This window comes from Rhipicephalus microplus, chromosome 4 (assembly GCF_043290135.1).
Source record: "Rhipicephalus microplus isolate Deutch F79 chromosome 4, USDA_Rmic, whole genome shotgun sequence".
In the NCBI taxonomy this organism is placed as follows: domain Eukaryota; kingdom Metazoa; phylum Arthropoda; class Arachnida; order Ixodida; family Ixodidae; genus Rhipicephalus; species Rhipicephalus microplus.
The window spans coordinates 104,841,812-104,869,277 of NC_134703.1; the positions used below are offsets into that span (position 1 = coordinate 104,841,812).

General features: G+C 44.6%; 1 protein-coding gene across 11 annotated transcripts in view; it reads right to left on the reverse strand.

Moving 5' to 3' along the window:
* The window catches only part of GluClalpha (glycine receptor alpha 1), a 212,081-nt gene that overhangs the window by 10,404 nt on the left and 174,211 nt on the right, over window positions 1-27,466 (reverse strand). For 5 of the 11 annotated variants that reach the window (XM_075893426.1, XM_075893423.1, XM_075893431.1 and 2 more), the window contains 4 exons: window positions 16,130-16,197; window positions 5,372-5,595; window positions 2,681-2,763; window positions 476-610 (listed from right to left, as the gene is read on the reverse strand). In XM_075893426.1, coding sequence (XP_075749541.1) covers window positions 476-610; window positions 2,681-2,763; window positions 5,372-5,595; window positions 16,130-16,197 — 510 coding nt within the window. Of the gene's footprint in view, window positions 1-475; window positions 611-2,680; window positions 2,764-5,371; window positions 5,596-15,803; window positions 15,872-16,129; window positions 16,198-27,466 lie in introns of all 11 variants that reach the window. The other 6 variants (XM_075893427.1, XM_075893425.1, XM_075893432.1 and 3 more) reach the window with 2 other exon arrangements.

Here is a 27,466-nt window from a genome sequence, read left to right on the forward strand (position 1 = left end):
TGGGCGGTGTGGGCTTATACGAGCGCAGAAAATAGCGTCACCGCCTCTGGGCAGTTAGTTCTGTGTGGTGCGGTGACCCCGGACGAGCCTGTACCGCTGATGGAATACGAGGTCACTATGGTTCATAATGACGACATCATCCACATTCCGCTCTCCGCCGCCTATACAGACTGGCCCCTTGACTAGTCTTTACATTATGTCCACCTGAAAAGTCAGCGGTGCTGAACCGACGACTTGACACGTCCCAGTAGAATGCAAGGCGGCTGCTCTTCGCATTTTATAAGCCTTTCACTTACGAACATGAAGCAATTAAACAAGGTGCTTTTCTAAAGAATATATGCCATGTTTCTTGACGGGCACTCTGTTTCGCCTTGATTACCAGAAAGGAATTCAGAATATAGCACGCGATTTGAAATTTCTTCGTGTTTTTAAGGACTTTCTGAGTCTGCGGCATTTCAAGAAGGAGTTGACGTACCAGTGTTGGTCCGACTGGTGCAGTAGTCGGTTTGGAACCTTTCCAGCGTGAAACGTGGCAAGTGGAGATTTTTCGTGACCTGTACAGGATCCCCCTCTTTCCATAGGAAAACCAGGTCCTCTGTTGTGTACCCATCTACACAGAAAAAAAGAAGAAAACAAGTCGGTCATAAACGTAACTACACTTTGTATGGCTAGGCAATGAGTATCGCCATCTCACTGTTAACTGAGCTGGCGTAGCAAATTTTTCGATGTTTTTATGCTCATATACGTGTCGTACTTGTTGTGCATATATGGGTGAGTGCCTAAGTACACCAGATCACTAAGTGCGTGAAGATTTATACATGGAAACATGTGTCATGGAGGAGTGGTTGATGGACTACGATACCGTGCAGCTTTCATAAAAAGATCTAGCCCTCACCGGTGATTGGGTTTCACTTTTCTCTGTGATCGACGTCAGGAAATTGCGTTACATGCAGTTGTTCGCTCTCAATCTGGCACTCTACCACCTTACGCATACGAAAACAGTTTAACTAAAAAAGAAAGGTGGTGCACCATTTGCTTGAGAGTAAGTGAATTCTATAGATGCCTTGTCTTCGCGTTGTGTACAACCTTATTTCAAGTTTGACGCGATACTGCTTGCTTAAAGCGTGGCACTGTGTTAAAGGCATCTGAAGGAACTATATAGTCACCCGTGGAACTCGTTCGACGTGAATGGCTTTGGCTAGGAATTCGATAGCTGATAAAAATAAAACAAGATTTGTTTGGCAAAGTATGCTGCAGATTATGCAAAGAATGACCCCGCTTCTACCGAGTTGATATTGTCTGTGAATAACACGTGGACACACAAGCGCTAGGGCCATAGTAAGAGGGGCACACACGTTACTGAGGGAAAGCGTCTCATGGCATACGTGACAGCCATCGCATCTTCGTATCACGATCTGTTGATTGTGTTTGCCGTACACTCATGCCCTGCTGTGCCAATTTCGGTAAATACAAAGTTAAGGAGATTGATTGATTGGTTGATTGATTGATTGATTGATTTGTTGGGTTTAACGTCCCAAAACCACCAATTATGAGAGACGCCGTAGTGGAGGGCTCCCGAAATTTTGACCACCTGGGGTTAAAGTCTTTAAGTGCACCCAAATCTGAGCACACGGGCCTACAACATTTCCGCCTCCATCAGAAATGCAGCCGCCGCAGCCGGGATTTGATCCCGGTACCTGCGGCTCAGCAGCCGAGTACCTTAGCCACTAGACCACCGCTGCGGGGCCAAAGTTAAGGATATGACCACAAGAGTGACCAGACGTAGGCGGCTGCATGCATAGATGGATAGATAAATAGATAGATAGATAGATAGATAGATAGATAGATAGATAGATAGATAGATAGAAACAGCCGGTGAAAGATTCCTTGGTCCGCAAAGAAATACTTTTCATATAATAAATTCGTTTGTCGTTCTTGTCCCAGTTAACACCGAGATGTCTAGAACTCAGCAATGACGCCGGCATGCGCGGAGTCGGCATGTGTTGCACGAAGAAAAGAAAACCATATGGCACTATCGCCTAGACGTTCTTAGTTGGGAGGATAATTAGGACTGATATTTTGTAGTTAGCACCACCGTCTAGCTTTTAAATATATACATACCACCACGAAGAGAAGAGAACAAACAGAGAGTGTGACTCGTACACACCTATTGAAAATCGTTCTTCCAGTAGAATTACTCGTAAGTGCAAATGTAAGCACACTGTTACAGAAGAAAAATAAGATATCGTTAATAATTTCTTAAATTTTATGTGCCGTAGCAATGGTATTGTTAGCTGCTTTAAGCGGCATGGCATAGTAAGTGATCACGGAATACTTTAGATCACCTGGGTTCTCTAACGTGCACTTAGATCTAAGTACACTGGTGCTCTTTACATTTCTCCTCCATAGAAATGTACCCACCGTGACTGAAAATGGGGCCCGCGACCTCCAGCTTAGCAGCGTGATATCTGATCCTCTAACCTACTTCGGCGGATCAGTGAAGGCGATCGCCTAGTGGCACGAAACACCGATTCAGTTTAGCATTTGTGGGTACGAGCCTTATTTAGCGACTTTTTATTCGGGAGACGCCCGCTACGCGCTAAGCGCGTTCTGCAGGACCGAAATAAAGTTTTTTCATTCCATTATTCGCGAGAAAGGTATTGCAAAAGGAAACACTTACAGCTCACCATGACGATAGAGCAGATTTGTTTATCCAAAGGATAAAATTTCAGGTTCATTGGACATGAAAGCACCAAGGATATTCTGAAAAAAGAAAGAAAGACAAAGGTAAGCAAATTAATCAGACAACATATTGCTGCTACCGTAATTCTAGATAGCAAGAATAACTATTTTTGAGCTAGAAATGAATGAGGATAATACTGGATAGCTTCACGTTAAAATGCACTGATACAGTACAAGTTATCTTTTTTTTTCCTTCCCGAAGCGCAAAACTATTTTATGCTAGGAATAAAAATACCTTTTATCCACTATCGGCGGCACTGTCTAAATAGTATTGTGCGTAAGTTTCTTGCCGGCTTCATTTTTACATATGTCTCAACGCGACTGTAGTTGAAATAGATTTATTATACGTGATAATGCTTTAACGAACAAGCTCGTAAAATTTGTGAAAATATTCTTCGAGACACAGCGATGATAGGCATGTTATAAAGCTGCTCTTTATAGCCCATCCACAGGCGGGCGCATGATTGGGGCAACCCACTATCCACCTATGAAGTACGGAGAGGAAGCAAAATCTGCCCCACACATTGACTATGTAAAGGGGGCGTTGCAATAAGCCTTCGCCCTCTCCCCCACCTCAATTTTAATGAGTAACCCTTCGCCCGCCTATGAGCACATCTCATCACACACAATCACACACAAGTGGATAGTGACTGAGTAGTGATAATTCTTGCATATAAAAAATCCTTTTATTTGATTCACCGGTGATCGTTTCCCTAGAAATGACGGCTCTGGAATTCAGCTACAAAGTTGTTCGCCCAGAAATACGCGATTTCTTTTGCAACAAGAAGTTACTCTTTCATTAATTTGACACGTGTTATTGTTATATTTTTAATAATATTGCGTAAATTTCCTATTTTACTCCAATATTCTTCAACCAGTCTTGCAACCCTGGGTTGTTTTTCACACGTGCTATAACCACTGCTATAACCACTCATTTCACACTGCTATAACCATTCATTATTCTTTCATCTTACCCGCATATATGGGAATATATACTGGTATGAGCGTGCAATGTGGTATGGGAATCAACGACAAGACTCGCAACGTCGACTGATAAATACGAAAAAAAGTTGGGTTGATCACGTCGAGTAAGAACAGAAGACCTCAAATATGTTCAGCAATAAAATGTTCAGTGTAAAACTATAATAAATACGCGCGCATACTTAGACACACACACACGTATAAGAAAGTGGAGATATCTGCCCTTGTAAATATAAGCGTTTTCCCTTGTCTTGCGTTATACTGTTCGATATGCATCACTACTGTAGACTGAGCTGTGTTCATTTTTCCTGATTCAGGCAAGAACAGTTAAAAAAAATTACCCAGCACGTTAGCCGCACCATCATATTAAACACAAGCACGATATTATCTCTGAAAGGCCGATAAACGTTAGCAGCTTATTTTTGTTTGGCGACTCCAAATTGACACTAGTCAATTAACTATGACAGAAACAAGCATTACACATAACTTCTGTGTAATCTTTGCCCTTTGTCTACTAGTAGCCTGCATCTTGTTGTCAAAATTGCAATAAACTGTACATGCGGTTTTTATGCAAATGGGCACCTTATTCATTGTCCATCCTCTAGCGAGGGACACGCGGGATCTCGTGCATGCACGTGATGTTTATTTGTGTATATATTTTTAGTTGAAATACTTCACAGGCCCGTAGGACATCGTGTTACATTGGCGTGACTGCGAGAACGTTTTATATCAAGCAAATCGAGCAAAAACCAGACTACAATTTTTTTGAATACGTAACCAATAACGCAACAGATACTGGACAATGTATGTGAATGCACAAACATAATACATGCATTAGGCTTAACCCCACGAACCCCACTACAGCGGCGTGGTTTTCTATCATGGGCATTGTGCTATACCTGGGGACAGCTTTTGTTGGGGCTGTGCTGTAGAAACTACATAACCTAAATGCATGCCTGTGTTCGCGTCAATAGTACCTAATTATAATGGTAGCTTTCTCGCTTTCTTTATTGAAATAAATACTGCTTTAATAATTATGCAGTTACGGTGAGTAGTTGGCGAAACAAATTTATCATTTACATTAGAGGAATGCAGTTCTTATTTTTTCCCCATATTTTGACAGCACCACACTATGTTCACGCAAAATTTTCAAACTAAACACGGCATCCGTTAAATGTGATTCGGTGAACCGCGACCAATTCACCGTTGAGTTGTCAGAAAAAATATAGGCGTAATATGACGCTGAAACGTACACTGAAAAACGTAAATGTCTCCCTCCCATTTACATTTTATTTTTGTGTATACGTCTTTTTCTGAATGTGTTCGCAGTACGAGCGACCCCAACCAAAATCAGCCGCAAGCTGCGTTACTGCTTGAGTATTAACATTTCTGCGCAAAGGCCTCCGCAGTGTTCCCAGTCGGGGGGGGGGGGGGAGCGGCGAAGGTTAGTTGAAGCGCCCTCCAAGGGTGGCCGCCCCTTCTCTGCCCTCCCCTCTTGTGTGTACATTTATGTGTGTGCGTGGAAGCTCCGCGTCCGTGGAGTTCGCTGCACTGCCAAGATGAGCTGTCCCCGCGTATATTCATCAGACACTTCCCACGGGTACCGCGAAACACACCCGATGAAAGAAGAGACAAGAAAGAGGCCTGCCTGATGCTGAAGAGAACGTCGCCGTTGGGATGTATTCGTAGAAGCACGTTGGGCATGATGATGTTGTGGAAGTGTCCCTCTTTCTCGTTGGAGAAGAAAAGGTCCGGCTTCCAAAGCTTGTCTGGTTCGGTGAGCGTCAGGTAGCGCACCTGGCCGCCCAGATCGTCGTACTGGAGTCTCTCGTCCCGCCACTGCTCTCTGAACGTCATTTGCACTGTGTACTCCTGCGGACGCAATGCGCGGGTGTACGCAAGTTCTGGGAGTCGGGTGAGAAGGACAGTGCGTCGCCGAAAGTGGCCATTCCCATGGGCAGTTGAGCCGTCTACTTCTAAGCAAGTTAGTCAAGTGACCTTTAGCGTAACCTATAAGCCTATACACACGAGGCTTGTAGGAAATGATAGTACGAAGCTTACAGTTAATAGAAGTTCAGAACTACGCGAAGGGTTAACAGAATATTCGTTTATCGGCCGTCGGCACCAACATCTTGCGAGGTTTCCCGCAACCACAACTATAGACGTGTTTGTTTGTTTTCGCCTGGTCTCGTTGAGAGAAACAAAAGCTTACAAATTCGACTCACTTGATATTAGGCTGCTGCCACCAATTTCCACCAGAAGGGAAGTAGAATTCAATATTCTTCTGCAATAACAATCTCATTCTTGCCTGCTTCATCTAGGCGCCACGAGATGTCACCCCCTGTCCAGCGTCTCACGCCTACGGCTATGGTATCCGGTACAACGCTTACGCAAACAAGTTTGTGGACTGACTACAGCTATCAAATTCGCGTTAGTCTGCAGTCTGCGTAAACCCCTAATGATTCCTTAGCTTCATGGCAACCTCGAGTGACGTGTCAGACCAGCTACGTTGAGAGCTTCGACAGCAGACTGTCGTGAAAATGCTTGAGCGCATGCTTTCTGCAATGGTCCTAAACAGGGAGATCACGACGTTGCGATCAACAAATGTGTGAAAGAAGAGGCAGCCGGATTCGTAAGGCTTGAACAGGAAATAAAAGACTGCGAACCATGATTTTTTGTTTAAATGTCTATCCGTCGAGAACAGTGGCTTTCGGCGACCCTAACACCAGTGATGGTGATCTGAAACTGACTTTTACTTGGCATGCTAATAGAAAAGAATACTGCGAAGCAAGCGCAAAACTTCTGACGCTGAACTGCATGTTCGCTGAACTGCATGTTCGCTAACGCTGAACTGCATGATGAACTGCATGTTCCCAAGGTACACGTCATGACAGACAATCGGTCTGTTGTTTCAGTAAAGATTATATTGCTTTTTGTTACGCAGGTGGATGCCGTGACACACACTATAAGGACTTGACATTTCTATTCGATGCACTCGCTTTCGTTACGTAACAGCGTCTTGAACTTTAACTATACGAGCACAGTTTTGCGCTTCTCAACTGCCATTGGGAATGACCATGGTGGAAGGACTCCTTGTTTTTTTTTTCTACTGATACCCACAAGGGGGCGAAATATGCATGCGTGGATAAGTGGTATTACCCGCCGTACTCTGACGTAGCTGGATGACACAGCAGTGCTGGTGAGACATTTCTATATGCTGTTGATTCGTATGCTACTACTGCCAAATTCCCGGAGTGAGTTCATGCCTGGAATAAATTTACATTAAGTTTACTGCTCTAGAAATATGTCTAGAATAAAAAAAAGTTTCTGCGGAGCCCCGCTCTTTACGACCAAACCTGGGCGACCCAGCACGCCCATGAGGCAGTGTCGAGGCAAGCCCTTCACGACCCCTCATGGGAGGCTTAGGCCCGGCCACCTAAACCTGCTAGTTTCTTACAATAAAGATTATTCCTCCTCCTCCTCCTACTGCTCTAAAAATATGTTTAGAATAAAAAAGTACGAGTGAGCGAGTGAAGTAAGGTCGTACGTCTGAGAAACAGTGAAATCTTATGTAGTGGCATGATCCTCAAGGGTACGTTAGTAATGGCGCTGTGCTTCCAGCTTACGTCTCTAAGCGGCGGGTAACACGAAAGCGCTAAAATAAATAACTCAATGTGTGAATCTTGCTGGCAGTGTGTGAAGTCTACTATGTCTACTATTTTGTGCGGCGTTTGCAATGGCAAGGCGCGAACATCGTGACCGAGGCAATCGACTTGGCCATGAAGTTGCGCGTGGATACAGGAAAGCCTGTCTTCAGTGTCTATAGCAGCCGATAGAGAGGCGGTTCTAGCCGCATGCTAACGATGGGTCATAAATCAAGTTTGATTGTGTTTAGCACATTCTTTCATGATTGTTCTTGGCAATATTTTCCCTTGTTGTCCACAATGTGGCATATCTGGCCACACCAGTTCACCATTTAATTAAACGTTGTTGGGACAGCGTGCAGTACTATATAGCGGTGTTTGCGACCTTCCCTGATAAGACGTGAGAAAAACCAATATACTAGCGGGTAGCATTACTGTTAAAAGTGCATTCATATTTATAGATTTTCATGCAACAAGCAGAGAGCAGTGCATTTCGTAGAGAAAGGTACCATTTAACGCAGTTTGCGGTCTGGTGCAGCGTTACATTTTATCACCGCTTATAGTAAATAAGTATAACAATAAGGATACAGTTCATAAGGATAGAAACGCTGCTTGGTGACGCCATATGCTAATTCATGTCTTATAGCTTCGCAGTCTACATTTAAGTTGTAGTCCCGCGAAGTTGCAGAATTCTGACAGTTTTATCGTTGCGCACACTCACTGCGTGCCAGGTGACCACACACGGGCGACGTTAGTGCCTCTAGTAAACTTTACCTCGAGTGAAATCAAAGCAATAATGAGTGAATACAAAGGACATTCAGAAAACCTTGCCCTATGTAGTTTTAAGCGTAAGTTTAACAAAAAAAAAAGAGAACCACCACTCCAGGACGCCTATGTGACTGCTACTCGATTCTGCAGGCGTGCGCTTATGGAAGTTTTGGAGACATAGCACTGGCGAATTCTACCAAACACCGCCGTTTATTATATCTCTGGCGAGGAGCCTATGTCAAAGTCGTACACTAGAAGTAGCTATCACGACGCGGCAGTGCCGGCTACCGAATATAAATTTGTGCAAACACAGGTCTGCTCAGGCACCTTCGCCACTTTGCGCGTTCTGTGGTGAACTGCAAATAATAGGTAATTTCTTTTTGACCTCTAGGCGGTTTACTGCAGTACGAAAAACTCCTTTAGAAATGCCTTTACGTGGCATTGGCATGCATATATCTGTCCCTGTCATTTTTTTCTTTTGGAGCCTCTATTTATGGTTTCTCCAGTGCGAAGGTCTGCGTTGCTGTCAGGGACTACAAATATAAAAGTCATCAGTTGAAAAATCAATCAGTATTATTATCCTAATGTATCTACAACATTATATACATATAAAATATCAGGGCACTGCTCTTATTTAAGGAAACGGTTTCTTTAATTTATGTAGTTATATGAATTGAATCAAGCACAATAATTTCCTAGGTAATCATAACGTTTTTATTATATAACCTCTGTTATTATAAAACTGCGTACTATTGCATAAAACAACTGAATTCTTGACCAATTTTCTACAGTGTGTGCGCGCCACAGCTAATGGGTGAACAAGAACATGTTAGGCTCACTATGGACACATGATTTTCCTTCGCAACGCTTACTGTTGCAATTACGCGCGTGAGATATTGATAGTTATGTATTGAGTGTTGTTCTATAGTAACTTTCAAGCGCCTATTTAAGAAACAAGAATAACTTGATCATGGATAACAGCCCGTAAAAGGCTGTCTGTAACCACTACGACCTAAATTGGAACAAAATTTTCACATGGGTGTACATGCTTATGTTTTAATTACAGGCAAGCTGTCGTGATATGTTATTATTGTCATACCAGAATAATTTATCGCACACTCTGATATAACAAAGCTGTGAAGCGACACAATAATATTCAAAATACGAGCTTCTAAGGAGTTTGGCATTTCTGCACGTTCATTCTCTTTTTCGTAGTTTGGGTTTGTGCCTTCGAAATGTGGAAAAGCGTTGTTCTCGCTGAAGTATTACTACACAGTGAATGACTAAAAGTATCTGTCTAATCATGCAGCTGGGAGACTATATTTAATCGTAACATTAACAATTTGCATGAGTGGCGTTAAAGGAACATGAAAGTCCCTAAAGTAAACATGTCACGGTACGTCCAACGCATACGATTCTCAAGGCTCTCTTATGTATCCGTGAGGAATGCCGCATAAAGGACCGTGAATTCTCAGCTTACTACTGCACGCTCCACTGAAAACCTTCTCTACAAATGCATGGTAAGGGACATATAGCAAACGCAATAAACACAAAAGACAGTGTGGTTTTCCTGTATCCTTCTCGCCATTTTCTCTCATAATATTTGACGTGAAGCTGCTAAAAAAGCCTTTCACAAAAACTACTGAAGTTTAAGAATGTTCTCTGAATGTCTTCCTATCCGGAAGTCTACCTGCTCAAGGATATTCCACATGGTACAAATGCACTGCATTAAAGACGTCACTTATGACAGGATATTCTGTGCACAAGTTTTTGGCTCTGCCTTCATTGTACGGGAGGCCCAAACTCCGCTCTTGCACACACCCTGTGCAGAGTGAGTGGTTGGGGTCTTGTTATAAGACTAAAGTTTAGGTTTTCTAACCGCACGTTACTTCCTACTAAGGAAGTAACGCGTACTGGTTGCTGCAATGCGCGGACCTCCCAGCCAACAAAAGCTAGACAATAACTTATGCGTTTCTGCGGCAACAACACTTCTCGGGTGCAAGATGACAAGTAGGCAAGATAGAGAAAGCCAAGTGTAGACAGAATAAAAAGAAAGAACGACCAGAGTAGAGAAGAGAGAAGCAAGAAAAGTGGGCAACATACAAAAAGACGCTTCTGGCACGGATTGCGGCATTTAGGGTGCGTTCGCTCGATGAGGAGTGAGTAAAACCCCCTCAGTGCTTTGGACGTATATATGTTGACAGCTATATATTACCTCCACAGCACAGAGAGGGTTTTGGTGCATTTGCGTGGCTCCTGAAGAATTGGGTTACAAAGGGGGGAGCAGGGAGCAGCCGGGCGTCCGACCAACCACCGGGAGAGACGAACGAACACACACACACACACACACGCACGCATGGCACAAGCTTTCTACGAATCACAACGCATCAGACACGCTAGCAAGCGCGGGGCAGCGCCTTTTGCGCACACAGTTCGGTGCAGCACTGCTTTTACAAGACATGGGGGCGACATTCGCAGCCACAGCCGTTCTGCTACGGCACACGGGGACACAACACGAAGGGCTTGTAGGGCAGACACAAAGAAGAGGGAAAGGCCAACGCACGAAACTTGGCTCCTGCAAATGCCTTAACGTTGTGATATGAAGGACGTGTGACTCGCTACGCGGCAAGGGATGCGAGGCTTCCGGACACTTTAGATCTTCTTGTGCGCCGTGTAGGAACAGGTGAACTGCCGTGGAAGTTCAAGCGTACATTTTCGCTTAACTTGGTGCGTCTGTGCAATCGAAGCTCTTCGCAGAGCATGCAACGCGTGTACTTCGACAAATGTCCCTCATCTTGTTCCTGCAGGGATGACGAGTGCTTGTTTACGTGAACAGGTACGAGGAGCTTATGTACTATCTGCGTCAAATGAAATCCGAGCAGCGGCAAGCCTTCGCGGTTGTATAGTTCGCATCGCAACAGTTATTGCGATTGACAGGCGGGCACATCCTGTTCGATAGGTCCGCGCATATATGCGTGCCTTTCCATGATGATAAGTGGATGGCGCGCACTATAGCATCACGAAGACTTGCCGCTGTTCGAGTTTCATGTGACACAGATAGTACAAGCTTCATGTGCTATGAATCATAATGTAACCACCTAGGTTGAGTAATACCGAAATATAAGCTCGAACGCTCGCTATTGTGACCGGGAGAAAAAAAAAACAAATCTAGCGGGAATCCAAGAAGCACTTCAAGCACTTCAGTTGTCTGCGCACATTGATTTCTTTTTCACACCTAAGCGAAATAGGAAGCAAGTGCAAACTTCCAGCTGCCACTGTGCGGGAGTTTCAATGTGTTGCATAAGATAACTGTGTTCGCGGTGACGCTGTCGGACAGAAATCTTCTGAATGTGTTTCGCACACTTAAAAACAATCGATTCAGTACTTTGTATGTCACTGCAGCATCATTAAGGCATTGTGACTACGAAGACACTTAACCTGATGTAACTGCTGTCACATTGGCATGCGGATTGCAAGTTCTGCATTCAGAACCATATAGGTGTGAAATCACGAGAACAACTTCTTATGTATTTTGTTCTTCGCGCATTTAGTCATTTACTTGTGCGGTACGAAGTGAATCTTTGTGCATTATCAAAATTTTGGTCTTTATGACCAAAGAATACATTTACATTTTCGATACTGTACCTATATACAGTAAACCTGTCGCTAATATCATGGACGATACGCCAGAACCACATTCGAACTAATCTTATATAATTCGGCAACAATGTTTTTTTGTTGAAAACGGTTTAAACACCTGATTTCTGTCCGAAACGCCAACAATATGTCATAAAAAATGTCCCTAATTGAACAAGGAATTTGATTGCAATTTTGACTGCAAAGTTTTTTGAGATATTTCAGCATCGCAGATACACAAGGCTCTCAATTTACCTGTGGCATCACGGTGAAAGTGTCGCGTGGAAGAGGATAAATCCTTACTTGAATGTCACGCGTTACTGTTTTTCAACTCGCCCTGGCCAGTTTACGTGCGACGAGACATGTACATCGCATACGACAGGCACAGTCACGCAAGCACACGAACAGGCAAGAAAGTGTAAACACAATGCGATCACGTGACACATATAAGCGTTTAGTTATGGGCTAGTAGCAGGACAGTGCGACAGTGCATGACACCAGGTCTTTTCCACTGAAAACATGGCTCACCACCATAGCTTTTTCTTCTCGTTTTCTTTTCTTTTTAATGCGTAGGCGGAGGCGTGGTGCCGAGATCTCAGAGCGCAAATGCATGCAAGACTCAAGCCAGTGGCGACAGCGTAGCTTATTCACAAGGCACACAGTGCGTCGGGGCAAAAGTGTCTGCTGTCAGAACATACGTGCACGAATTCGGTGGGCTAGAGTAAGATGGGTGCTGTAAAAGTTTGCTGTTTGGTGAAACTTAATGTTGTTGGGGCAGCGGTGAGTGCTAATACACGCTTTTAGTGCACAGCCGGCGGATGTGATGATAATAAGCGTGCCGGATTTAAGTTGAAGATCGATGTGCAGTGCCTTGTTGTGCCTTGTTATCGAGAAAAAGGGTCGACCTGGATTTTCCCGGAAACGCTTCTAGTGAACGATGACTTGTACGTTTTGTCCCATCGACCAGGATAGTGCAAAGCTTGCGAAAACATAATGATTGTGTGCTAAGGCGTGGCAATAAATAACGCGGTATTTATCCTCCTCTACTTTACAAGGCACTGTATTTATTGTAGCTAACACAGCTGTGCACATAGTCCCAACCTGTATGTATGTACACAATGTTTATTGCACTGTGTATACATCGAGTTGAGGATTTCAGGGTTGTAGTTGAACAGAAAGTAAAAAGAAAAACAATGTCTTGTAGTACTTGGGTGTAATTGCAAAAAAAAAAAAACAGCAGCTGTGAGGATGGTTGACGCAGCATCAGTCTAACCAGCGTTTGACAAGGCGACAAGAGCAGTTTAGTAAAACACACAACATTGATACACACATGGGAGCTTTCAACAACACTGCTGCATGGAGCAAAGAGGCCAAGAGAAAGGCTCACTTGGGATACGATGGGGTGTTGTCCTGGCCTTTTTGACTCGTTGGTAATAATAAAAATGGTAGCAGGAGATGAAAAAAAAAACAAGTTCACTCACCTTTCTTTTTCCTTGTTCCGCATGTACACTGTTACATTTTAAAGATCACTGGATAGGAAGTGGTCATGCTGGGTAAACCGACCCGTGTTAACTACGCTAAGGTATGGCATACTCTCTTCAGATCACGAAAGTCTCTGAGATGGCACTTCAATTCAGCAAGAAAAACGTTACAAAACAGAACCAGAACGATGTATCACACGACTCTTCACAAAACTAGAAAAGAGACCCGCAGGCAGTTCATTATTTTTTAGCTTCGTGACTCAATGCGTGGTTGTTTCTTAAGAGCTAGCACTGACGTGATCTAACAGATCTGAAGAGAGTTCCAGATGCTAGTGGTTGTCAGGGATGAGTGACTTACCTTTATCGAAGCATGGGTAATGAAAACTATGCCTAAATTTCGAACACATTTGCCGTCGTGATCAGATTTTCTCAAACTGAGGTGATTCTAGAAGGCCGCTTATAATATTTTTTTCTCTAGTGTGGCGCACCATCTAGCAAACAGCATATGCTATTTGGGTGTACGTAAGATGTGCGCTGATTGAATTTTGAACAAACGCTACATTCTCAAAGAGAGTGCGGCGGATAGACACGAAAGCGATGAGAATCGACATGTACAAATGTGCGCGGTGTTGTGTGCATGACACGAATATTATGAATGCTCTGCAACATGCACAGTTTTGGGATATCATGATACGACAGTGTGAGTTGCGAGCTTTTTGAGCAGGGTTCGTACTCGTGTACCGTGCGGCGTTAAGGCTAGAACGCTTGTACCAGCTATAAGATGGATGCAGGAGCAAGTTCGAGTGTAGATAAAACACCCACAAAACTTCCAAGAAGCTCACAGGTACGGTGAATGGGTGTACGTGCAGATAAACGTTTACGGGTGGGATGTGATGGATGAGATGTAAACATCAATTGAGAAAGGGTAGCGAATCTCCGTGCGAGGCGCATACAACGCGCAAGACAAGTCACGTGGGATCACAGTTGATTTCTGCGTGATGTCTTTGTGGGACGTTTGCGAATGGTTGAGCCGTTCTACGAGATAAATTTTGAGGGGGGGGAGAGGACAGGGAAAAATGGATCGATTACTTGAACGGATATGACGAGGAAGACACATGGACAACCAGAAAGGACGTAAGCAGACAGGCACATGAACAATGAATAACCAAGGTTTAGGCGACGTGCATTGGGCGGCACAACGATACTTTGAGTAAACGCAACCTAACTGTACTGCTCTTCGCCAAGATTACGTGCAGGTCCTGCCAGATTCTGTAGAGAAGTTGGTATTCGGAGTGACATTGCGAAAGAACCTGAATGGAAGATATTTCGTGAGGAGAAATTTCTTATTGTCGGGGAGCTGAAAATCTTGCACGATTTAATTTACCGGATGGGCTCACATTTGCTTGCCCTATATATGTGTATTTGTGTGGATTACTAACTCTACGAGAATGAACAATAATGCTGGACAATGCAGTTGCGAAAGTTTAAACAGTTACGAACAAAATAAAGTTGCAAATGGAATAATGATACCAACTTAATGACAATGATTAGTCCTGGATTCAGTCGTTTTATTAGCGTAGGGTCGAACACACACAAAAAAAGAGTAAAACATTTTCCAGCATATATTCTTCCTATAGTATAATATTGAGCTCTGGAGGACTGCAATCTAAAAAAACTTGGTGTTTGCGAAAAATCTGAGGAACTAATCGGATTAACCATCAATGTAGTGAGAAATACAACGATTTAGAAGTTGTCAAATCAGCCTGCGGAACGATCACACAAAGTAGCGTTTACGAACACACCAAGCGCTCGACAATCCAGGCTTCACAGCACCACATTGACAGCACCCACACAAACTGACACCATACAAGACAGCTCACGCAAGGACAGCATTGCAGAGCGGTGCATTTGGGCCTGTTTAATTCAGAACGAGCTGACGTTGCTTTAAAATCATCACGGTTAGAGTTAAGGTTTACGCTAAAGACCGTCAAGGGGACGAATATTATCCTGGTCACATTAGAGCAGTCAGCATGGTTTGCTCGAAGGTATAAGGCATTGACTTGAGCGAACTACAGTGATCGTTTACGTAAAAATCAAAACAAATCATACACGTGGTAACAATGGCAACTACATTATTTCGACGGCCGTGTCAGATGTGAGAATACATTCAAACTAACTGAATGGGGAAAGAAGGGGGCCACTGTCATTTACGTAATCGTTCTTAGCAAAAGAGCATCTTATATATTTCTTGTCTGACAAAGCTAGTATTTGCGCGTTATTGTTCCCACGTTGCAGTGATTTATGATTCAAGACTAAAATGAAGCCTTAAGGTGTTTTTGTGGACCAGCAGTGATGTAATTTGGCAACTTTAGTACACGTAGCGAAAGAAGGCGGTGTAGTACAGGAGTAAAGCGATCCACATGCCCACTGGATCCGGTTCAGATCGTTATCTTCGGTGTAGTTCGCGAATGGTCTCGGCCCCTTACCTTCGAGCAAAGCTCGCGCACGCGCAGAAGACGTTATTGCTACACAGCACCACGTGTGTACTTACCATGCTCAAATCGTCAATCTTGCTTATACTGCGAAGAAAGATGTTGACCCTGACAACACACGGGCCATCTACAAGGAAGGGGTCGGGATTGGGCGATCCGAGAAGAGTAATAATAAGAAGACGGGCCAACTAGAAGGCAAAAAAAAAAAGATGGCGGGTGCACTCGATAAAAAAAACAGAGTGAGAGAAAAGAGATAGAGAAGGAGATGAGATCGCAAGGAGGAGCCCTACCTAGCGATGTGTCCAGTTCGCCAACAGACCAACTAGCGGAAAATCTCTCGCTTTTTGCGTCCCTGCCATTGTCTTTTGCGTGATGTCACACTTACCATGGTGACGTCATCAATTCTGCTGATACTTCTTACAAAGATGTTAACGCGTACAAGAGCCGGCCCGTCTGCAGCGGGATGGGGGAGATAGACAGAAGGCGGGAACCGCCGGTGAAAGAGGGATCACCGAGTTGCCTCGGTTGACGCTGCTTTGTTAAATCTCTAATTTGACCTCTAAGGGTGAGTCAATTCGAACAGAGTAAAGGTGATGCCGGGCCGAAGTTTCACTACGGGGAGAACGAGCAGTAAAGCAGCTAGTTGGGGGTGTAGGTACATCTTTGATGAAAGCAAACAGCGTGGTTGACGAGGGACCCTGAAAGAGAGACATATGTGCAGCTTCAGCTGACCTGACGTCGTGAAGGCTAAATTAACAGTGGAGCTGTTGACGTCACTCTTAGCTCGGCCATTTCCGAACATTCCGGACAGATTGTGATACCGTTATTTTTTGTAGGGCCATTACCAGCTGGTTTTCCCATCACCTGTATCACTCCCGCCGACGCCTTTCCTTCACTCTTCTCTACCGCGGTTCACCCTCTCTGCGTCCGTAACTTTCCTCTATCAAACTTGCTCTCACCCACTCAGGTTTGCCCATGCTTTCCCTCTCGACAGGGTCTCGCTCTTGGCAGCTGGGAGTGCGTACGACGGATCCCTTGACATTGACCTTGGCTGCAAAAACGGCTCCGCTGTTAAAAGGCTCAGAACTTTTCACGGCCTCTCGTCATCCACGCTGTTCATATTCTTCAAAGAGTATCTACAAAAGCGCCTTTTTTTTCTCGCGATAGTAAAAAATTTACACTATCCGCCATTTTGTATTCTGTTCTCTCTTAGCAGAAGCGCTAATGAGAAGACCCAGACATGTGTTTAGCGACAGGAAGGACTGGATCTTAAGTTGGATGCTTGAATTAGCGCTTCCGAAAGAAAAAAAGCCGCGCTACAGACATGTTTTTTTGTTACATACAGAAATTTTGACAGTAGAAGCATATATGGATGCATGCACTACGAGCTTAGTTTAAACTGCCAAGCCCTTGGAACAAGGCAAGCCGTTTCAATGAGTAGAAACTAATTACTACCTAAAAGTACGGCTTGTACTGAGTTTGAGTTAGTGCAGGTGTGAAAAATAACGACAGAGCATTTTACTGCGTGTTAACACATGAAATGCGAAATGAAAATTAGGGCATCAAAGTACTGATTACATACTTAGTACTCGTATACATTTTTACACGCGACTAATTCATCTTATTAGCTTCTGATAAATATTTTTCTGGCAAAAAAAAAAAACAGCCTCCAATTTTTCAGAGTGACTACAAGGTCACGTTGTTTAATAAAAAAAATCATCCAGTAGCTGCTTTTGAAAACAAGTTTTGAACACAACTTTTTTCAGCGATAGCCATACGCTCGCTCACTAATGAGATAAATGAAGTAAAAAAGATTGACAAAAATTATACTGGTTCATAGGATGATGCGACTAGCACCGCAATAAATTCACGTAAGACAAGAAAAGTTGTAGGAAATAACTGCCAACTGCATGTGAATACGGTATACAAAAAACACTTCTATACTAAACATATTTTAAACAAGCACACGGTAAGCATGTGACAACGTAAAAGCAAAAATAAAAAAAAACTGTTGAGGTTGCACATCGTGCACACAACACAAGGATGCATGCAAACATACATTTTTAAGGTACAGTTCTAAAGCGGCATTATACGTGCAATCAGCAGTCGCAGATTAATCGTTGTAAGAACCAACACGATCATCTATGACGAAGAGCAAGTAAAGGGAGCTCTTTTCAATCAACACTTTGACTGTAGAATTCTTAAGAATCATGAGTTTCGTAATAGTTTTCACTGGACAAAAAAAAAAAGGTGAAAGAAAGGAGGAGTTACAGGCTATAAGCGGAACTAGTACATTGCAGTAATATCAGGCATGAATAAAAGGTTTTGACCCCTCACTGTGTTTTCAAAGGAAACGCGATTCTCCTGTTACGAGTTAGAGAAGGTAAACTGGGCTGTTTACCCACTACTTTTGTCGTAAGGGGCGAGCAGAAGAATGGCCTCGATGAGAAAACCCTAGGATTGGTTAGTGAAAGAGACAGGCATCGATATGTTCCGCGCGATATGCCTAGTGCAAACACAGTCAGTATCTCCGACTTTACGTAGCATTGGCGGTGACATACAACAAGAAAACTTAAAGCGTATTCGGCCGGACATCTGAGCAACGAAGGGAGAGACCATTTTGCAGTAAGCCTTAACATGCATATAGGAACCGAGGATTGGCAGAAACAAGCCATATTCTGGAGCTAACATCCTTGTTCTTCCCGTTATTGTCTTTTTCCTATTCTCCAGCCATATTGCACCACCCAAGGCGTGGGAGACGCGCACACGCACTTAGGAGATGACCATGTGGTCGCTTTCCCTTTGCGGTCATTACAGGCTATTGCCGTCGCCGCTGTGAAAACAAAAGCATGGCCCGAAAGTGCCTCAACCCGAACCGGGTCTTGTCGCTTCGCAAGTTTTCCGCGCCAAACGTTCCACTATGGCCCGCGGCTACTATCAAAGACGACGAGCGATTCGCCGGACGTTGTTATCTTCGAGCTGTATGCTTCGTAGAGCGCGACAATGAAATAAGAAACACCGGCAGGGCCGGCTCGGTCAAACAATATTTTCGCGTTCGAACGAGCTGTCATAACCTTTGCACCCGGGGGCGAGCGACGTGTGGCCCGGTGGGCAAGATGGTGGGGCCCCCTGTAAACACGCGGCTCCACATCGTGCTTGTGTGGACGCTCTTTGTTTTCTCAAACCCGAGGCCCGTGTTATTTCGACGGGTATCCGCTGCATGCGGAGGAGGGACGCTAACGTGCAAAATGCTGCGCGCGAAAAGAAGAAAGAAACGAATCAAACCTGGAACGAAACGGCAAAGAAAACGTGTTAGCGAGCACGTGTTTTGATAGACGCACCACTTCGTTGAAGTAAGAAAGGAAGACAAGAAATAAAGATGGCACGCTCACGGGGGGAGGGGGAGGGGGGAGTTCCCTGATCACTGCCTCCCACTTGGTTGCCTCACGAATGTTCATCCGCACAGCAGCGACGCGGCGTCTCACAGCACGCTTGTGTTCGTAGCGCGCTAGAAAATTAGCCCGAAGAGATCGCTTACTCCGCTATCCGAGCAGCCGTGTCGGTGAATTGAAAATGCGGTGCGGTAGTAATAATAACGTGGTCGAGGAGAGCAAGCGCTTCGCGTTAAATGGGCGTATCATGTCGAAATGTTTGCATTCACGATCAGATGCGAACAAAATGCCAAAAGAGTGAGAAATTACTTTTTTTTTAAACCTTCAGAACACGGTTTCCTTGTCTTGGTGAGTTCGCGTTTCTGAGAGACTGTGTAAGGCTACTTCAGATGATAGGTGGGAAAACTAACTCATGAGTCGATTCAGTCGGAATCCCTCTCGCCAAGACCGAGCCATTAGTAGGTTAGAAAAAGCTGCTTGCCGAACGGCACCAGCTTTAACTTCAACATGAATACCGGCGACGTTATGAGACAGAAAGTTAGCGTTATGTCTCGAACGGCGCTTAGAAAATTGGAGGACGCTTGAGATTCGCCTTGAAGGCCTGACCCCACGTATCCGTCGCAGCGCGTCGGCGCGTGTTTATTTGACGCGGCGTCTAGCCCTTTCTCATATAGAGAAAGAGAGAGAGAGAGCGCGCGCAGGGCTTTGCGTAGCCACGAGCCCTTGCTCTATACACGGAGAGGGCACGGTGCCGCGTCAAATCAACACGCGCCGACGCGCTGCGACGGATACGTGGGGCCAGGCCTCAAGAGTAGATCGCGGTAGCGTAATCGGTCCTCGTGTCCACCGCCATCCGAACTGATAGCCCGCTTCGGTTCTCGGTGCATGCCTCAGACGGGCCGCAAGGAAACAAACTGTCTGCGTAGTATTGACCGTTTCAAAGTATCATAGAATACCTATTGCAAGCCCAGTTGTTAAGTGCCCACTATGCTATGATTATGCCTTTTGCGAATCGGTGAAGGGCCCACCATGAGTCCGTAGGGCAACACGCGAACTTGCACAGCTGTTAACTTTTTACAGCGATAGCTGTTATGAGACTACAACAAGGGTAACAAGTGGCCCCGTAGTTATCCGCCGCCGCCGCCGCTGGTGTTCATAACCAGTGTTGGAAGTGATAAGAAAAAAAAACTCCAAAAATGAAGAAAAATCAAGGACACAGTAGAATTTCAACCTGAGTCCATTGCATGCCAGTACAGTATTGCACCAATAAGTAACGCCGGTGCTTGAAACTGATTTTAAAGCTGGCGCTAGGCAGTAATGATGTCGAGAAAAGAATCGCACCAATATGAGTAATTGAGCGTCTTAGAACATCCAAAGGAACAACCAGGCATCACACAATGCGAATTGCGTAAACAGCGGGTCCTCCGATGATCTAACCCTTTACAAAAGCGTGTTATTGTGGCACATACCCACTTTAGACCCAATTCTTCATCCTTGTCAGCACTGAATAATAAAAAAAACTACACAAAGAAGCTGCACAAAATTTCTAGCAAGCGTGTAGCCAATACCACGGTTCTTCAAAGAAGGATCACGGATAACATAGTGAATTCCAGTCTACTACACAAACATTGAGATTATTAATGGTATAGTGGGTAATTGTGCTTGTAGCAGTTACTCAAAGTTACGAAAAAGCTCTGAAAGGCCGCTCTTCCAGCTTTCGCTGGGACAGTGCTGCTCATTCCGCGCAGGCCTGGCGTTTTTTTTTTTTTGGTGGTTCTGCTGCTGATGATGATTATATGTGTCTGAGCGCTTTGCAAAGGGTGGGCCTCTATAACAACTCTCTTTGCTCAATTCAAATCTTTTGGCGCCTGCCGCCATTCCACGTGTCTGCCACGCAATATATCTTTTGTTAAGAACAGTTTTTCGACTACATGACGTTAATATAGTGTGTTTCTTTTTTTTTTCAAAGCAGTTTCAACAAGTACTGTGGCTCCATGGCGAAACATCTGCTTGACATGCATGCAGCCTGGATTCGCTCCTCACCTGAACTCGGAATTTTTTATATTTTATTTGCGTCTTTCTCGATTTTCGGTCAAAGACAAGATGTCGATTTTTCGCTCACCACTAACGAAGGCGACGCTGGCGCTGGAATTTACGGGAAACGTAATTTTTAAAGATATCACGTTAACGAGCACTTTAAAGGCCCCTTTGGCAGTTTTCATCGTTGCTGCCAATGAGAGACACTGTAGGTCGTATCAACACAACGTGCGAATGCGCGGCGATTTCACTTCCAGTGTGACAGTCTCACGCTCTGCAGCATTCCATGATCATGCTATTGTGTGCTGTTTCCAAATCTGCTCTTAATGTTGTCTAGTACGGCAAGGCAAAGCGACATATACTTTACCTGAAATCCCTGCCTCACATTTCTCTCTTTGGGTCTCCTCTGTTGTCTGCCACAAACAGGCATTTCGTAACGAGAAACGGCCACTTCCAGTGTTCCGTAAAACTTCATGCCCCTCTAGAACGCATCTCTTTTCACTTTCTCTACGTTTTGTTGCTTAATAAAGTAAATGCATGCCCCAGACAAACAGTATTTCCTGCCTTCTTTTCACGGCAGAAATATCGTAAAACTATGATTGCATTTGAACGTGATGATACGTGCTGACTGATTTTTCATATGCCCTTAAAATCAGAGGGAAATAAAAAGAGAGGAACGCTGAAAGTACAGAAAGAGAACTCCATAGTCATTAGTGTCAACTCAACTCCATTTCATGCTTCTAAGCTGCGGCGAATAGAGCACACCAAAGTTTTTACTTCATGTATATGTGTGAACTGCCGGTAAAATGAATACCGTGTCTCCCAATCGCTCTTCACCCATTTTTATACTACCATGAACAGTTCAGAATGATCAAAATAGTTGAAATGAACGGATGTAGCCTTTTCTATAGCAATGGATTTCAATGTTTGCACCACTACTGCTAATGGGATTGAATGCATTAGTAGGTGTTCTTGCGCAAGTCTTTAAGTCACCCTTCCTCTACTCTAGACGGGAACCCTTACTTGATAAGTTTACGCTGTGTCTAAACGACTCTCACCAAAAAAGACAATATATCTGACAGATTTATCACGTTGCATTAAAAAGTTTTTTAAAATACTGCTTTTGTAACACACGTTCAACACTTCGGCGCCGTTCATGTGATATCGTTGGCCCATGACGTCCGAGCTAGACGAACAAGACAACGCGAGAGCTCGTACGGAAAGTGCACCCTGTGACGCTTCGATTTCTCTACGCGCCTCGATGCTATTGTGGGAATAACGTCTTTCTTTTCAACGTTATTAGCTCCAAAACAGGACTAACGCGTGCGAAGTGTTCGCCAGTGGCACGCACGCACGCAGTGCCTCACTAAAATCTGGCACTCTTCAACAGCGTCGTGTCCTTCTTTCTTTTCTCATTTTTATTCAATTTCTCGCTTTAACGTTACTCCGATACTGCTGCGGACATTTAAAAGTGGGGGGAGGGCGACGCGTTTCGACGCGGTGCACGATGGAGTCAATGGAAGTTCGCGAGTTAGAAGAGCCCCGACTCGGTTGGGCGAGAGTATTTGCGATACAACATCCGAGCAGTTTAGTGTAGTGATGGATGGATGGAAGTCGGCTGGTCCTATTCAAGGCGTTCTCGAGGCGAATGCCACTTCGCCGCAGAGCCTGAGCCATCACGCCTTTCGAACGCCTTTCTCAACCACCCCTTCCTCTCTGGTCTCAACACCACTCCCATCTATTCCGCTACTATAGCTGCGCCAGGCGAATTCAAGCCTGTCGTCTCCTATACTCACCACACTTACGTTTTTTGTCTTCTTTTTTTCACCGCCTAACTTGACTCCCTTGGCTTTTGATTCGTTTTCCTCAACTTTTACTCGCCACGATACTGTTTCCAGTCGGCAATAATTTTTTCCTTAAGTGGCGCTTTTCTTTTTTGCACAGCTTGTTTGCAACCCAGCGCCTTCTGGCGCCGAACCCATTTATCCCCCGCTAAAGTGAGGCGGCTGCCGAGATCAAAAGCGAGCAGCGGCGGATGAGAATTTCTCGCTCCCTGGCTCGAAGGCAACATTAAATTCTTTGCCTCCCTACTCGTTTGCATTCATAGACTTGGAACCCTCCACCCACAGCCACCCCCGCCTTTTGATGCATATCTGACGGAATATTTCTTTTGTGTTTGTGCGTCTGTGTGGCGGCGAAAAGAAGCTCGGGAAGACGAGTTGAAGTCTCTCGCGTTCGTAGCCACCATTCATCCCCCCCCCCCTTTTTTTTCTTTCTTAGTCTGGGGCTTCTGTTACTTTTCGATCGTCATTTTGTAACCACACCATTTTCCTCCATTCGTCTTTCCCTCATATCCCATTCATCTTTCTCTTTTTTGCGTTTATTTTTCAAGAATACCATCTCGCCCTATTTTCTCGAGTTGTTGAACCCGCAATCCTCCCTCACCCACGGGGTGCTACATACTGGCGCCTCCATAGCCTCCTCAGGAGCGTGCTCGCGTCTCACTCGCAATCTTTACGTGAGTACGAGCACGAAGAAAGGAAGCGAGAAAAACTCGGAAGGAGGAGAACGAGTAAAAGAACGAGAATAAAACTGCACGAGACGAGAGCGGACGAAGCGGCAAAAGTGGCGTTTCTCTCGTACGTACTCGAGGTGGCAAGGAGTGCCGGGCGAGAGCGGATTTCACATAAATCACGCCCTTTTGTTCAGTCGAAGCCTCGCCGAGAGAGTAAAGGCACGAAACCGCCCGCGCAAGCCAGATCGGCATCGGCATCAGCGGTCTCCCTTCAAAATACATATAAGTGAGCGTATACATCTTCGTGCAAGCCGGGCAACGGTCTTCTCTAAACGGTGAAAGCGGGCAAAAAAAAAAGAAAAGAAAACTAGAAATATTAAACAAAAAAAAAAGAGAGAGACGCTTCTGACACAGAAGTACTTGCGTCGCGCAGGGAGTAGAGGTGGCGCAAGTAGGGGGAGTTGGGAAAGAAAGGGGCAGAAGGAATGAGAGAAGGGTGGATTGGGGAGTGAAGGTAGTTGGGACAGACTCATCTGCGCCAGAATACTTACGCACGCACGCACATGCACAAAAGGCCCTCCCGAGCGGCCACTGCCGTCTCCTGGTCTTCTATCGAAGCATTGATTCCGCGGCGTTTCAATTCCACGAACCCCCCTTTTTTGTGTGTGCCACACGCTTTTCATTTAGGACAGCCAATTTTTCCGTTCAGGACGTATTCGAAACCGCCATTTTTTTTTCTTTCGAAGTTGTAAGCCACTCCCGCCTTTCTTTTCGCTTCCAGTTTTTTTTTGTTTTCTAGTTAACCAACTTACGATATTTGTGTTTACTTCGTTTTGTTGGCTAACACGAATCGCTCGGCAGATTCTGTCACTTATCTACGGTTTCTGATGGTTCGTATCAAACTCACCTTGACTTCGATGTTTACTTTCATATATTTCCCCAAGTAACCTTAAAATTTCTGTCATCAAGCACCTCTGCCATTTCGTACCACTGTCGCCTTTATTTTTTTGTTCATTGCCATTTAGTTATCGCGTTCGTTTTTCATTATTCGCTTTCAGCGAGTGCCAGTGTTTCGCTCAGATCCTTGCTCCCGTACTGCAGTCGGCAACGCGTCCCTCTTTTGTCGTCTCACTCAGTCCCGTTAATCAACTGCCCCGGCGAGGCAGGCGAGCATGTTGTCCCTTTTGAAGTTTCGAAATGTGTTCCCCAGCATAAACAGACAATAACACGTATTATACGCGCGTATACGCTCAGTTCAATACCCGAGAGGCGTTTCATATAAAGCCCGAGTGTGAACGACGCAGCGCCGTGTTACTCTTAGGCAACAGCCTCAATTCTATTTCAGAGGAGAGATAGCATCAGCCTGACGCTAATATATCTTTCAGGGATGGAGAGGTCGTACATTATTTTATTTGATCTTATTCCTCTTGCGCAATGTTGAACGATAAGCACTCAATTATTTTTTAATCTGAGAAACGTGGTTTAATATCATCGCAGTACTTCAAATACTAAGCACCAACTAGAGACTACGTTGCACAACTCTCTAATCCATTTCGAGGACTTATAATGCACTAAAAACAAAAGGTGTTAGTGCACAGTATGAGTTCCGTATCGTAAAACCGGTAAAATGAAGAGCTTTAAAGATTGTACGGCAAGGGCAAACAACAGGACATGAAAAGTTCCGCACTAAGTGTAATAGAAACCGACATGATGGTAAGTGGTGTAAGCAAACATATGTGAGATCGCCGAGCTTTAGACGCTGCTATGAGAAAAGATTTGTTATGAAAAAAAAATATGAAATCGTGACTGTCCGAGAGGGTTCAGGAAAACCTCACTGACTGCACTCGGGACCAATATTTCTTCACAAAAAGGATCTCATGAACATTGCAAATGCAAGGGAAAGATGTAGACTAATAGATTTTGGTAGGTTGAACTGACTTGATTTCTATACGAAATGAAAGATGAATCGAAATTTATTTTGAAAGAGAAGTAAAACAATAACATTAACTAAGCTAAGCGTTCCTGCGGCGTAACTTCATAATAAAGCTTAAAGGCATGTACCTACGTGTCTTTTTATTGTTTCTAGACAGATTATTAGACACAATCATTAGCTAAACTGGAGGTCGCCAAACATATTTATATCAAGGCTGCTTCACGTTAGTTTTTCCTTGTTTTTAACAACAGTGTCACGTGCGAACTTTTCATCTCGATTAGGGCCAATACGAATCAGGCTCGATGTAGACGAGATGCCATCGCATGGTCAAATTAACTCACGATCAGAGCCGATCGGAATCAAGACGACCGTGATCTGCGCATCGATACTTATATTCGTGATTGCGTTTTGGCTAACGTCTGAGCCATACTCGATGCGGATTAGGCTGTACTGTGTAGAAGCGACACAGTTGTTGATCGCGATCGAGAAATCCTATCCAGATGGCTATGATCGAGATCGAAATTGCTCATGTCACACCAGTATAGTATATTTATTGAGCAACCCCGACACTGGTGACTGGGCGACCACACAGCATTGCCTGAGAGCTCGATGCACTAAGGTGCGTGTACAGTAAGGTGCGCGTAACACTGCATGTGCAAGTAACATTTCGCATGCCCACAGGTGCGTGCTAAATGTTACCTCACAAAACCTGCAGTGGTATACACACACCGATTAAGCTCTGAAAGCAGCGTGTCAAGGAGTCGCCAGAGAGTTTTACAGAAAGCCCCGCCGCGGTGGTCTAGTGGCTAAGGTACTCGACAGCTGACCCGCAGGTCGCGGCATCGAATCTCGGCTGCGTTTCCGATGGAGGCGGAAATGTTGTAGGCACGTGTGCTCAGATTTGGTTGCACGTTAAAGAACTCCAGGAGGTCAAAATTTCCGGAGCTCTCTACTACGGCGTCTCTCATAATCATATGGTGTTTTTGGGACGTTAAACCCCACATATCAATCAATCAGAGTTTTACAGAAACGTGTACTAACGGCTCAAATTAAAAGTGTGAGAATAAGAAGTTTCCAGTTTGAATCGTTGTCATCCCATCTTGATGTAGAAGCACCAAGTTGGTAACGTAGGCTCACACTTCGTGGCTTCTGGTAATGAGATTTTTATTTCCCACCTTTCCTTGCCCCGCCACGAAAGAGCCTTTTATCTTCCGTTGTGACTGACCTATATACAATTTAGAGACACGTTGACACCGCCTATACTGCTATAGGAGACTGCAAATGCAAAAACTACAAATATAGAAAAAACAAATTGACCGATGATTAGGATACTGTGTAGGATGAGAGCAGCTTCGCGTCGGAGCAATGCCAAATGTGTTTGAAGCTTTGAATATTCGCAGTTGTAGCAGTGTGACGCGCTTTACACATCGCCACGGAAACTGCTCTATCGCTCGAGTGCTACGCACGCCACTCTGTACATGGCAGGCATCTCGAACCAAGCGACACGCGGAAAGGCCCGTTACGCCAAGCGAAGCCAGCCGAAATGCACATTCCAGCCTTTCTTGCGCGCCAACTATGAAAGAGAAACTATAGCGCATGTGACGAAGAAAGCGGGGTTAGAAGCCAGTGGCTCACTATACCAATGAATTTCGCATTCGCTCTGTAAGTTACGCCAACGGTGACGATGCTCAATGCAGAAACGAGCACCTAACAGTGATTGTTATTTAATTCTTTGTGTTTCATATCCGACAACCAAGACATGATTATGAGAGACGCTTTAGTCAAGGGATCTGCAAAATTCGACCCCCTGTGGTTCTTTAACGTGCAATTGAATGTAAGCACACG